At 38.4% G+C, this 15,369-nt stretch overlaps 1 protein-coding gene across 4 annotated transcripts in view; it reads right to left on the reverse strand.

Annotated features, from left to right (window-relative positions):
• TOX (thymocyte selection associated high mobility group box) overlaps nt 1–15,369 on the reverse strand; it is a 300,519-nt gene that overhangs the window by 136,266 nt on the left and 148,884 nt on the right. For all 4 annotated transcript variants that reach the window (XM_040354249.1, XM_040354248.1, XM_040354251.1 and 1 more), the window contains one exon: nt 12,378–12,443. In XM_040354249.1, coding sequence (XP_040210183.1) covers nt 12,378–12,443 — 66 coding nt within the window. The remainder of the gene's footprint in view (nt 1–12,377; nt 12,444–15,369) is intronic.

The following is a 15,369-nucleotide window of genomic DNA, read 5'->3' on the forward strand; positions in this document are numbered from 1 at the left end:
TCAATGTTGAGCACGGATAGGCAGCACTGATGGGCACTGATAGGTGGCACTGATGGGCAGTACTGATGGGCACTAATAGATGGCACTGATAGGCGTCAATGATGGGCACTGATAGGTGGCACTGATAGACAGCACTGATAGGCAGCACTGATGGGCACTGACAGATGGCACTGATGGGCAGCACTAATGGAAATTAGTAAATGGTGAGAGAGTGTGTCAGATGCACAAATCACAATACAGTACAATAGACATAACAAGGTAATAATCAGAGAAATCCCATAATAATAATCCCTAAATAATAGAAGGCATCAGCATGTGCTTATACATCATTCCCAGGATAGATGCTTGATGTATGGGTCATCACAGGACAGGGAAGACTGCTAGCTGCTGGGAAAGGTGAGTCATTTACCTAAAATATTTTTTTCCAAAGAAAGTTATAGTCTGCCATGTTGTTATTTGCTTTATTAAAGTAACATTATATAATGGATCTGAATCATGGTCAAAATGGATAACTATGGGCAAAAAAGGCACTCAGTGGCTTTTCTGCTGCCGCACAAGCAACAAGACAGCTTAGCAAAAAGAATTTAGCAACCACTAACACATTCCAATGGTATCAGAGCATGGTGCCAAGCAAATCTTTGGGATAGTCTTGGGAAATATCATTAATTTTCACTGTATGTTCATGTTTATGGCATTATTCCAAAGTTAGCTTTCTCTAAAAATCATTTCAAGAATAGTACTGTATTATTTGCTTGCAGCAACATAAGAGAAACAGTAGTGAACCATATGTTGCTACTTAGCAAATTTCTATGTAACTCCCGAGGCAATGAGTCTAGATGGAAGTTAACCCTTCAGTCTTGAACAGAATGTCCGAAAGTGTTGAATAGGCCTATGCACACAAATAAAGGTTAATAGACTGTACATTAAAAATCTAACAAAGCTCTTATACTGTGCATACACGCAGTGCACTGTTACCTAAGCTGTGGTACTATGGAAGTTATGGTGGTCGTACAATACTGAGATAGCATAAAGTGTATATGTTGACACCTAAAAATGGTCTATAGTAAAAAAAATACTGGAGTGCAGACATTATATATACTTTTCTTGTGGAGCCCCTCCATTTAAGGCTGTTTATTGAACTATGACTTCTGTCCAAAATTATTACTGTACTAGGTCTAATCCCTGGCATTGCCATCCCAAAAATGTTACAGACCATAAAATATGGAATGGACTATTAAATGACATGGGAAACTGGAGCTTGGGCTTAATGCCAATGTTAGTGGCATGTGCATAACCTGAGAATGGAATGCAAAGACTGCACAGGAAAATGCAAATCAATAATGTACATGCAAACACTAAAATGTCCCTTCAGGCCTAATTCTAGGTACGCACACTGTAAGTTTTTTTGTTCAACCCATTGGGCTGAACAAAAAACATACAGATTGCCGTACTAACAAAACCGATATTAATGCAGCGATTTCGCCCGCTGAGCTAATGTGTTCTGAAAGGGACACTGCCTTCCCACCAGAAAACATTGCATGCAAGCGCTGATCAAATGCTGGCCTTACAGCATGCTTATTCAACATAAGTCGGTTGTAAGACCAACCTATGTTGGATGAGGTGCTATACACATGGACTGAAAGTCATCTGGTTCCTGCAGAAATTACATTTTCTTGTCAAATTTTGGCCCGAGTGTAACCAGCTTTAGCAGCTCACTTTAAAGTACAGAGCTAAGTACAAAGAAGTTAGGATTTGCGAATAACTAGTTTAGTCTATTTATCACTGAAAATAACACCTGCTTGCTATTTTTCATCAGATACACAATTTGAATTGCCCGGGTTGGTAACAGTTTTACTTAACCACTTGCATACCGGGCCTATTCTGGCACTCCTCTCCTACATAGAACCCCCATACATTATATATGTTTTTTTTAGCAGACACCCTAGGGAATAAAATGGCGGTCATTGCACAACATTTGCGCAATCATTTTTCAAGCGCCTTTTTTTTGGAAACATTTATAAAAAAAATAACAAAACAGTAAAGTTAGCCCAATTTTTTTGTATAATGTGAAAGATGATGTTACGCTGAGTAAGTAGATACCCAACATGTCATGCTTTAACCACTTAAGGACCGCTCACTGTATATATACGTCATTTTTTAAAAAGATGGATATCTCAGTAACAGCAGCAGCTGCTGCCACAACCGAGATATCCATCTCTTCAGTGAGCGGTCCTGTCAACGATAACGGCGGTTCGGCGCTTACCGGAGCCGTCGGCAGCGGCGAAGGCGATCGCGTCCTCTCCCCTGCTCGGCTGGGATATGAGTAAGGGCAAGATTTCCCCCACTCGTCCCCATAGCATAGCAGGGTGGAAGTGATGTCAAAACGTCACTTCAGTCCATGCTTCTTAAAGCAATATTTTCTGGTTGTCAATTTTTCAAATGACAAATTTTTTTATTTAATTTTTTTGCATTTTAGTCTAAATATGAGATCTATTCACTGCGCCCTGACTGGGAAAAGCTTTGCCCAATTAGGGCTTAGAATGCACTATTTAGCTCACAGTGCATTGCAGTTCATTCGGTGGGAAACAGTTTGAATGGGTGAAAAGGCAATGTTCAGGCCAAACTTTTGCTCGGCCCGAACCGTTCACCCAACTCTATGGATGAGTGAGTGAATAACTTGTATAGCGCTGCAAATGCGAACTAAATCGCCTCAAAGCACTTGTTTCCATCAAGTGTCATCCTGATCCTTCAGAAGAGGTGGGTCTTAAGTTTTTTCCTGAAGGCCTGATGGTTTTCTTACATACGGATGTTTGTGGGTAGAGCGTTCCATAGCCGTGCTCTTTGAATTGCAAATCTTTGTTCTCCCTTCGTTTTGTAGCGGGACTTGGGGATGTGGAGGAGGTTTTGGTTGGTTGATCGAAAAATTGGGGGTGTAGTGTTTTATTTTCTTACACAAGTATTGAGGAGCCTTTCCTTGTGTGCATTTGTGGGTAAGACAGAGGGTCTTGAATGTAACCCGATCCTTTATGGTTAGCCAATGAAGGGCCCTCAGGGAAGGGGTGATGGATTCCCAGGGTTTTTTCCCCATTACCAGTCTGGCTACCGTGTTCTGGATGACTTGTAGGCACTAAATCTGGTATTTAGGTAGTCCTATGTAGAGGGAGTTTGCGTAGTCGAGTCGGGAATTGATGATTGTTCCAACTACTACTGCTATGTCCTCTTCTGGGATGAAGGGGATGAGTCTGTGTAGCAGGCAGAGGAGATGGTGAGATCCACTGACTATTGTTCCTATTTGTGCGTCCATCGACATCTCAGAGTCAAAGATGACTCAGAGACTTTTGACTTTGGTGCTCGAGGGTAATGGTCTGTCCAAGGATGCTGGGTGGTGTCCATGAAGTCTTAGCTTTTGTCTTTGGGTTTGCATGGAGGAGAAGTTTCTGTTTTGGATCCATTGAGTTTGAGGGAGCTCTCAGTCATCCAATCATCGATCAATGTGAGGCATTTTTCTAGTCCATGATATTGGTCTTTTTTCCGGTGATACGAAAGTAGAGTTGAGTGTCGTCAGCATATGAGTGGTAGCACAGGTCCTGTTTGCTGATGATTTTGAGGAGTGGGTGGAGGTAGATGTTAAAGCGCATGGGTGACAGGGGTGATACTTGAGGGACTCCGCAAGAAACTTGCATGAGTTTCAGAGGTGAAGGCTCCTAGTTTTACTGTCTGAGAAGGATTTTCTAGGAAGGATGTGAACCAAGGTAGATCTGAGTCTGTGACTCCTGGTACTTCTTTAAGGCGAATGAGTAGAGTTTTGTGGTCTACAGTGTCAAAAGCTGCACTGAGATCCAGCAGCACCAGGAGACATGATTCTCCGTCATCTGCTGCTTCGAGGGCGTCATCCCATATTTTGAGAAGTGTTGTTTCTGTGCCATAGCCTGGGTGGAAGCCTGATTGTAGTGGGTCCAAGAGTTTGTGGGTGTCCTAATGGAGTTGTAGCTGTTGTACTACTGCTTTCTCCATGAACTTGGAGAAGGTGTTAAGACTTGTTACCGGTCTGCGGTAGTTTGGGTCTTTGGGGTCGAGGTTGGCTTTTTTTAAGAGGGGTTTGATTATGCCTTGCTTGAGGGAGATCGGAACAATACCTTCTTTGAACGATTGGTATACGAGATGTGTTATAGTGGGTGCCAACATGTCGGTACATTCTTTCAGGAGTTTTGTGATTGGTGATGTGCTGTCTCGGAGGCTTCTGATGATGTTTTTGGTGGTATCGATGGTGATCGGCACCAGTGAAAAATGTGTCAATTGTATAATGTTTGTATGCTTTGGTTTAGTGATTGGTATACGAGATGTGTTATGGTGGGTGCCAAGATGTCGGTACATTCTTTCAGGAGTTTTGTAGAAATTATGTCAATTGGTGATGTGCTGTCTCGGAGGCTTCTGATGATGTTTTTAATGGTATCGATGGTGATTGGCACCAGTAAAAAATGTGTCGATTGTATAATGTTTGTATTGATTTCCTCTTCTTGCTTTGGTTGAGTGAGGTTGGTTGTTTTTTTCTGTTAAATAATTTCACGAATGTTTTCGATTTTGTCGATAAAAAAAATCCGATACAGAATTCTTGAGTTTCGTTTGTTGGAGGCTCTAGGCAGGTAGGGTTCATAGTCTGAGTGACTAGTTTGAAACGTTCACAAGGTCAGTTAAGGGCTTTTGAAATGGTGTTTGAGAAATGTTCTTTTTTTTGCTTTGAATATTGCTTTGAATATTGCTTTGTGATATTTATTTGTGAGTGCTTTGTAGTTGGTGTAGTTTTCCTTTGTAGGGTTTCTTCTCCAGGCTCCTTCCGCTCTTCTGCGTTTTTTCTTCAGTAATGTGAGAGTGTCATTAAACCAACCCTGATAATTTAGGCTTGCTATGGTCGGGACTCAACAGGGGGAAGGAGCCAGGAGAACAGGCAGGGGACCCGAGAAGAGAAGGATTGGGGTCGCTCTGTGTAAAACTATTGCACAGAGCAGGTAAGAATAACATGTTTGTTATTTAAAAAATAATATATGGGTTTACAATCACTTGAACATACAGTGCATGAACATGCCACCACACTTTCCTTTATGTAAATGTTTTTAGTATACATAGTGAAAAATTTTCCTATGTATACTAAATTATCTGGAAGGTAACAGTTTGCATTATAATGACGATCACTCACTAAGCTTCCGCGCTTCATAAGTAAGATGACAGTCAAATTCTTTAATACAATCCTCCATCTTAAACAGTTTGAGCCATGTATTTATTAATAATTAGGGAAAATAATAATAATAATAATAATAATAATAATAATAATAATAATAATACTTTAAAGTGTTACTAAACCCATAACGGTAAAATCAGTCTGTATATGCAGTAAAGCATGCTTGTTATACTCACTGTGGAACCTAAGGGGTTAATCCTCCGCATTGTGTAAAAAGACTGTTTGATCCCATCTTCTCTGATTCTCTCCTTCTTCCGCTGTCCCCAATCCATCTCCTGATAAGACAGAGCTTTTGAAGTCACTCTGCACATGCTCAGTTTTGGTGTGTAATGCTAGAGAGTTTCTTTTGTTCTTGGGAGGGTGCATGTGATCAGCACAGGGCCAATCAGCAGATAGAGGGTCAGGGGCCTCATAGGACAGTGTTGAATGAAAAATCCTCCTACAATCTTTAACCAGCCACTGATAGAAGTCACAAGACTGCTAAACACTGCTGATGAGAGAAGGTATTTAGCAGTTTATATTTACTAAAATAATTGTATTTCCATGTTCTGTGGGAGACCAGATATAGTGAATGCAGGGTCCTGGGTTTAGTAACACTTTACCTACTGTTAGTACTAAAGTATGTAAAGGTCAGTAAGTGGATTATGTATAAATGATAAGATAACATGTAATACAGTGGGGATCGAAAGTTTGGGCACCCCAGGTATAAATTTGTATTAATGTGCATAACGAAGCCAAGGAAAGATGGAAAAATCTCCAAAAGGCATCAAAATTACAGATTAGACATTCTTATAATATGTCAAAAAAAGTTAGATTTTATTTCCATCATTTACACTTTCAAAATTATAGAAAACAAAAAAATTACGTCTGCAAAAGTTTGGGCACCCTGCAGAATTTATAGCATGCACTGCCCCCTTTGCAAAGCTGAGACCTGCCAGTGTCATGGATTGTTTTCAATCATCATCTGGGAAGACCAGGTGATGTCAATCTCAAAGGTTTTAAATGCCCAGACTCATCTGACCTTGCCCCAACAATCAGCACCATGGGTTCTTCTAAGCAGTTGTCTAGAAAACTAAAACTGAAAATAGTTGATGCTCACAAAGCTGGAGAAGGCTATAAGAAGATAGCAAAGCATTTTCAGATGTCAATATCCTCTGTTCAGAATGTAATTAAGAAATGGCAGTCATCAGGAACAGTGGAAGTTAAAGCAATATCTGGAAGACCAAGAAAAATATCAGACAGAACAGCTCGCAGGATTGTGAGAAAAGCAATTCAAAACCCATGTTTGACTGCACGATCCCTCCAGAAAGATCTGGCAGACACTGGAGTTGTGGTACACTATTCCACTATAAAGAGATACTTGTACAACTATGGTCTTCATGGAAGAGTCATCAGAAGAAAACCTCTTCTACGTCCTCACCACAAAAATCAGCGTTTGAACTTTGCAAATGAACATATAGACAAGCCTGATGCATTTTGGAAACAAGTTCTGTGGACCGATGAGGTTAAAATAGAACTTGTTGGCCGGAATGAGCAAAGGTATGTTTGGAGAAGAAAGGGCACAGAATTTAATTACAATAACCTATGTCCAACTGTTAAGCATGGGGGTGGATCAATCATGCTTTTGGGTTGTGTTGCAAGGAAAAATGGATTCAATAAAATTTCAGCAAATTTTGGATGGTAACTTGATGCCATCTGTGAAAAAGCTGAAGTTAAAGAGAGAATGGCTTCTACAAATGGATAATGATCCTAAACACACCTCAAAATCCACGGGGGATTACATCAAGAGGCGTAAACTGAAGGTTTTTCCATGGCCTTCACAATCTCCTGACCTCAACATAATTGAAAATCTATGGATAGACCTTAAAAGAGCAGTGCGTGACAGACAGCCCATAAATCTCAAAGAACTGGAGGACTTTTGTAAAGAAGAATGGGCAAAGATACCTCAAACAAGAATTGAAAGACTCTTGGCTGGCTACAAAAAGTGTTTACAAGCTGTGATACTTGCCAATGGGGGCAGTACAAGATATTAACTCTGCAGGGTGCCCATTTTTTTGTTTTCTGTAATTTTAAAGGTGTAAATGATGGAAATAAAATCTAACTTTTTTGACATATTATAAGAATGTCTAATCCAGGGATCTTCAAACTACGGCCCTCCAGCTGTTGCGGAACTACACATCCCATGAGGCATTGCAAGACTCTGACATTCACCGACATGACTAGGCATGATGGGAATTGTAGTTCCTGAACAACTGGAGGGCCATAGTTTGAGGACCCCTGGTCTAATCTGTAATTTGATGCCTTTTGGAGATTTTCTCCATCTTTCCTTGGCTTCGTTATGCACATTAATACAAATTTTTACCTGGGGTGCCCAAACTTCTGATCCCCAATGTAAGGTAACAAGAAAACACTAAAATTAAAAAAAGGCTATTTACTGATGGATTCATATCTAAAAGCCTCATGCAAGTTTGAAAAGGTGTTAAAACTGTATTTACATGCACATGGCTCTCAATCTGTAAAGTAAAGCTACATAATAATTAAATGCTATCATCATACGATTACTGTTTAATAAACAGAGAAATTAGCTGTAACTTCTATAAACACCAATCAGTATATCTGTACATCCAGCAGTAATGGAAATCTAGTTACAATATTTCTGGGTCTGATGTTTTTAGAGGCCAGGTTTTCAGAAAATCCATATGTATGCAAATATATTCTATTATTACTGAAACTGCATAATTGTATGCAAATGTAATACGCACATATGTTGCAAATAAACTGCAAATGCTAAAATAGTTGTGGACAATGTGGAACAAGATTTCCACTATGCATATATAGCAGGCAATAAATATTCCTATGGACAGGCAACCAACTACATACAAATAACTATAAAAATACCTACTTTTATTCAGTTGGCCTGACAATGAGATATTATTTGAAAAAAATCCATACTTGCAGTTTAAAGAATAGTATGCACATATGCAGGTAGAGTTCATATGAATAGTTGCATACATATTTTACTTTATTACTTGCATGCGTGCTGTATATGGATTTAGAACTTAAAATGGCACACTAGTTACATATTACTCGACTACAATATTCTAATGTGTCAGAGTTGTAATATTACCAAATGTAAAAATATTATTTATGTATTGGCATCCTTGCTGGGGAAGGTTTTCTTTCAATCCCATCTTTTAAATCCCAACTCCAGCAAAATCTTTTTAAAGCATTTGAAATAGAGTGTGTAAGAGCTAAAATCTCTGCCATCCTGGGATACTTCTCTTACAGTGAATTTGAATGGTGTCAGGTAAGAAAGTAGGTGTGGGAAAGTCACCTGCCTTCATATACATTTGATATGAATGATAAAGTAAGAGGTGGTAGATCCTCAACACAGGCAGTCATAGAAAAAAAAATGCTGTAGCTGTCTGTGTCCCCATGAAGTTATTTTTTACCCCCTCTACCAGTCTAGGCAATGGGTATCAGACAGAAGAAGAAGAAGCAAAATTTCCTTTGTGGGGACATTGTGCATTAAAAAAATTTAAGTGCAATAAATAATGGATCACTGAAGAAGTAGATTACAAAAATAATTAGGTACAGAAAACCACGTTATATCGAACGTGTTTCAGGGGTCACACAAATGCTCCTTCTTCAGGGTTTTGGCGCATCAGTGTGTTGTCAAGTGTTATTGTGCTATTTAGTGGCACCTAGCCAGGGAAACATCATTGGGTAGGTCATTGTGATTGACGATAAATTTACATCACTGGACATCATGATTGAGGATGAATTTACATCAGGGGACATTGTTTAAATATTTGATGTAATTTTATTAAATGGTGTAGCTGTGTTTAGTCATGGCATAGCTGTGTTTATTTACATTTTTAATTGTTGGGGGGAATAATTAATAATGCATACAAGTTTACCCCTGTATTGCTCTAGAAAGGGGCTGGTATCTGTAGGCTCATTTATTCTAGTGCAACATTGTCGGGTGGCGGGTCATTGCAGCGATGGGTTCCCGTTATCAGGCAGCAGGTCATGAACATGATAAATCATGAGCCATTATTTACATTTTATTTGCAATGAAGGACTTTTTAATGGCGTTAATGGTGTTTTTTTTACGTTTAATGGGCAATGGGTAAGGTGTACTAATATACCTATGCACTCATTTTGTTTGGGGAACGGGTATCTGGGGGGACTCTTATTATAAAGGGAACTTCCAGATTCCTATCAAACTTCCTCCATACCAACCCTCACATCCTCTTGGGGCATTGGATGTGGGGAAGAAGCCCTTGAGTCTTAACACTGTGACAAGGTGCCTTGGAAGGAACCCCACCCCCATGTTGAAAGGTATGTGGCACAGAAAGGAGGGTTTCACACTAAATTCTCTTCCTTTCTAGGTCACCCAAACAAGCTGGATAACTGAATAAGGGTCTGATTAGAATCTTAAAGGGAACCCATTACTTTTTTCCTTTTTTTTTCGTATATTGTCTTTAAAAAAACAGAAAAACGGCATGGAGTCTCCCCTAAAATTTCAACCAGACACTTATTAGATCATACAAGAAAAACAAAATGGAAGGCGCAAGCACCTAGTGCATTACCAATGATAATTTAGTGAATAAAAAAATCATAAAAAGTGGGTACTTATCAGGGCATGCAGCCTGGGTGACAGAGAAAAGGAGGGCATGAAGCATGAACCAAATCATGCCTTTGGGGGCTACCTTGCAAAGGAGAGTGACAAAGCAACCCCCACCTTACAAGGAACCTTGTCCAGGTGTTGAGGGGAAGGGCCTCTTCTCCAAATCCAATAACCCAGGGGTAACACTTACCCATTCCTGCAAAGTGTTAAAAGTAAATAAAGACACAGTGAAAAAGAAGTGTAAAAAAATAAATGTCCCACAGTGTAAATTCATTGCCAATCGCGTCCTCTCTGTAGATCCATCATCAATTATGATAACCACCACTCATTGATATTTCCCTGGTAATCTCCTGTAATGTAGCCTGGTGACCTTGGATGATATTATTGACAATATACGGTCGTGACCCAGGCTTCTTTGTTTACATTCTAACAGCCATGTATTCAAGTAAGTGAACCAGTCAAATACGGTTTGATTCACCAAATTGTGAAAGTTCCACCCAAACCGAATCTAAACCTTCATCCAGAACATTGTTTATATAGGAAGATGAGTGTAACACCACTACATATAACCTTGCAGTGCAGTCTGAAGCATAGGCCTTTTTTTTTACAAGGAAAGGGAACAACTTTACAGAGGGTGATACAAACAGTGCAGAAAATAATTGAAGGGGTTATTTATGGAGTATTGAAGAATTGGGGAAGAGGAGGTGCTTTTGGAGAGCTAATAATATTCTGAAGCATGGCTCCCATTCTGAAAATGCTTTGTTTACAGTATTACCTTCTGGCAGGCGATTTAGGAGCACTTAGGAGCACTTCCACTCATACCACCAGGCTGCAAAAAAGCTTCTTTCCAGAGTCTATATGATTTGTTTGGCTTTTTATGGTTAAATTAAATGTATAGTATGTATATATCATGTTAGTTGTGTGTTGTTTTTAGGCAAATAGTGTTTTATGTGAGATTTAGTATGTGATGTCTTTTATTGTGAGGGGCTGCATTTGCATTTTATTTTATGATGTTTTTTGTAAAATGATAATACATTTTCCTATTCTGATTCAGCTAAAGGAGATATGAGTTTCAGAGTTCATAAAAGTTACCATAGTTTAAGCATTTTGGTCAGGCTAATAATATTGCCAGAAAAAGGATTTGGATAAAGAGTCAGCTAAGCCGTAAATAACCATTGTCAAGTAGCAGTTTCAACATGTAAAAAAAGTTGAAATTCAATCTTAAAATGAAAGACATTGCAAATAAAGTATTGCATTATTATTATTAGTATTATATATTTTTTTAATTATTATTTACTTGTATGGTCACATCTTGAACAAGGAATACAGTTATGGGCTCTATATCGTAAGAAGGACATAGGAAATTTGAAGAGGGCACAAAAGCAATAAGGTTATGGAGAAATAAATCTCCCCTAAACGCACCAGAGGGAAAGAATCAGAAAAGCTCACCTAAACTTCCCCTGATCTCCAGTGTTCTACCATTGAAATCTGGAATGATAGGTGAGGCTTGGCTTATCCAAAGAGGGTAGTGCTTTTTGTCACTTGGCCAGAGGTGCAAAATGGGCCAAGGAATTATGGGGCTCCATAAAGACAAAAATGTATCAGAAATGATGGAGGCTCCGTAAAAGGCAAAACATTTAATTTGAAGATTACAGCTGGCACTTACAAGCACTATAAGGTGCCTGCACTTTAACAGTATTGTTAACCTGCCTACTGACTGCCTGGTCAATAACCATTTGGATTGTATCGGAGAAATGGACAAAGTATATTATGAATATATCCACTTATATGATAGTATAATCATCTGCATTATCTTGAAATTTGGTTTGGGTATGAAACAAATAACATTTTGCTTTGTTCCAATGACCAATGTGGCTAAGCATATCACTAAATATACTTTTCCCTTATTCCCTTTAAACATTCCCTTTAAACATGGAAGCAGCTCTACTACCCCTTTCATTATAAGGAATTTGCTGATCTTATAATGTAGACCTCTTTAAAATTGTGTTAGTTTCCTAATAAGCAATTTGTAACTTGCATCCTGCCGTTCTGTTTTCATGCCGATAAATTCTAGATAAAAATGCTCCACAAAAAAAGTGCACTAGATCCCAGCTTGTTTCTTCTATCTAATTAAAACATTCTGTGACACAAGCAGCTTAAAATGATTAACTCATCTGCAGTTACAAATCCAAATAAGCGGCACCTGTAAAGAGTTTATCCCTAAAGGTAAAAACAACTGTTTAAGGAGGATCATGCTGGCAAAACAGCTGCTTACATGCTGGAGAGGCAACAAGGTAATATTTTACAGCAAACACCAGCTCTGTGTTTTTTTTTTCTTTTCTATCGGTCCTATCTCATTAAGTGGCAAAAAGGCTTAAATGCTTTGTTGATAAATTATGATAATTCCTGATTGCAGCAGTTATGGATAGTGCCACTCATTTGCAATGCAGCTCTTTGAATTTGTTTAATTACAATTTGAAACAAGGCATAGAAGATTAATTAACCCACCTGGCTTGCTGGCACGTAGTCCTGGTTTGGCTCTGACATACTCATGTACATGTTATCACCGTCAAACTGCAATATAAAATAATAGTAAAATGTTTAGCAAATAAACTCCTTTCTTTCTCACTCTCCAACAGTCCAACAAAACACGTCTTACATTTCATTGAAGGCAGTAGCAAAAAAAAAAGTATTATTTTCTAGTTTTGTTTTTGCATTTTATTGTGACACTCATTGAACTGGCATGTCAGTGATTTGCGGTAATTAGTGCAGTAGTAATTATACCAAGCAAGCAATAAATGAATGGTTTCCTTTCATCCACAATCTGTTACCAAACAAAATGGATCAGTGTGTGTATACCATGTATAGATATTGCTGCTGGGCCTAATGAAGTGCTAAATAAATTGCATAGTTTCTCATGGGAGAAGGCAAAGAGTAGATTAGTTACAAAATGCATAATGATGTATTCCACTGTCTTATCTTATTAAAACAATGTATTTCTTAATACCGATTTGTAAATCAAATAAATAGGAGTGTCATGCAAGATTACAGTGAAGGGAGAGGACATTTATTTAGAGAGCCATGCTATTCATCCATGAAGCAAGTCTTTGTCTTATAAGAATAGTGGAACGGGGAACAGAGCTTGCTGTATTGGGCACAGCATGTGACATCAACCTTCCTTGCAATAGAGTGATTATGTATAAATTGTAAAACTGAAACAAAATGAACTAAACAGGGGTGTAACTAAAAGTCACATGGCCATTGTGTAAAAGCTGAACAGAGACCCCTCATTACTCCAACAAAACCTCTTTTAAATAAATTAGGGTGTAGCATGTTTTTCTTTCCATAGAACTAATGGGTCAACCACCAACTATGAACATAAGAAAAAAGTTTTATTCCATAGGAAATAAACTTACAGTAGCTAAGTAGGGAAATTAAAATTGAACTGTATGACCTCATTCACTAAGCTAAGGGAAAATTCTTATGCAAAGTAAAAATTCCAAAAGGAACAGCCAAATGGCCTTAAAGTCTTGATCCAATCTCATGGGCGTACACCGTTTCTTTAGACAGCTGTTGGAATCTAGGAATGGACAATGAAAAACAAAAGGGGGGTGGGGGGTCCTCCACATCATGGCTGAAGCAAGTATGTTTTTCTTTTTACTAAAAACTTTCAAAAGAAAAACTCAACATATTTCTCATACATTCTGTCAACTAAAAATCTATTGTGCACAAAGTTTTGTGCATTAGAGGGAGATACACACATATGTTCTAAAAAGTCTGTTCCATACCCATCCCCAGTCAACCTTCATTCATAAAGAAACAAGGCTTAGTGGTCTCAATTGCATCCCCAGTGGATATCTGTCAAGTCTCTTCTTTGCCTTTGTTCAGCGAAACAAATCACAGATTTGCTAGAGAAGTGACAAACATGAAATAGAGCTCTTCTCCCCTTCAACATGCTTAGTCACTATTGTAACAGAAAGCTTGGGAAAATGCACAGGCCTATTATGCTTTCTATACACACCAGCAAAAAAAATATTGAAAAACTGATGCTTGAAGTGGTGACATCTTTATAGAAAATGTTCTGCCTGAGGTAGTACGGTCATACTGGCATTGATTATACCACTTATTTTAATGTTTCCATCTGTTTAAGTATTATTTGCCATATCACCTGCCAGGAGCTATCAGCAGAGATCCCTTTTCCTGTTCATTATCAATAGAAGATTAAGAAATCCCTGATGGATGCTGAGTGAATGTAGTTAAAGAGGCCAAGCAAACATTTATTCTAACTCTACTTCAGCCTAATAACTTCTAACAGAGCTATTTAATTTACTAGCCCCATTTGCCATTGTTACTAATGATTTAATAATTAGGAAAAAGAAAGTTTAAGCTATGTTTAATTCTTTCATTTGTGCAAATTGAAAATAAGTGATCTGTTTTTGGCACCTATACAGGGTAAAAAGAGCTGTAAAAAGCTGATCAGCAAAGTATTTCAAAGAAAATATCTTTAAATATTGGGAGATATTAGAAAGATGCACAAAAGGGAATCGAATAAGCCTGAAATTACTTATAAGGATTGTTCACAGCTATAATAACAAGATGGACAAAAATTCAGTGGATAGCAAAACACAAGTATATTTACCACAATAACCTTAACCCAAAGAGATATGAATTTGAATGGAAAATATAGTTGGGCAATGTAGGGATTAAAGGGGTTGTAAAGGTAAAAAAAAAAATCCCGAAATAGCTTCCTTTACCTTAGTGCAGTCCTCTTTCACTTACCTCATCCTTCGATTTTTACTTTTAAAAGGACGCCCACTAACACACAGCTCCTTTTTCTATCTGCAAAGTAGAGAGTGTCCTGACACTCTCCACACTTGAGGACAGGAGGGGATACTCCTGCCTGTCCTCAAACATGCCACTACATTTTGTGTTAAAGTTTTCCCTTCCATCTTTGAGAGATTTTTAAGTTCTCTTTTGGAGCACATATAACCATCCTGATGGTTTTAGTTCACTTCAGAACTGCTTCTCTCCCCATACAAGTTCGGAATGTAAAAGCAGATGTAGCACGTCAAATCCAGGTCAACTGCACCTACAATGAATTCTGAATAATATCAGAATCATCTCAAAAGATGTTAAAAGCACAGTTCACTTGCTCATCGAATATCATTGACACAGGCCATGAAGCTTTCTCACATCTTAACGTTTAATATCTTAAAATCCCATACAGGGCTTAAAAAGCAAAACTATGTTGAAAGACATGTGACTTGGTTTGGTACAAGAAGTCTGGTGCATGCTCACTGCCTGTTCTTTTTCCCTTTCTGGCCACTCAGGCTGAACGTGTGGATAACAGTCTGGTTGGAAATGTAGGAGAAATGTAAACCCGCACCCCTACTGAACCAAAAACAGGCTGGGTTTAGAGTTGAAAGTGAACCTAAATCTCATTCCTACCTCCTACCAGAATGGTAAAAAAGCCCTAGTTTATTTCTTGCTGTCCTTAGTT

This window comes from Rana temporaria, chromosome 5, assembly GCF_905171775.1.
Source record: "Rana temporaria chromosome 5, aRanTem1.1, whole genome shotgun sequence".
NCBI classification, from domain to species: domain Eukaryota; kingdom Metazoa; phylum Chordata; class Amphibia; order Anura; family Ranidae; genus Rana; species Rana temporaria.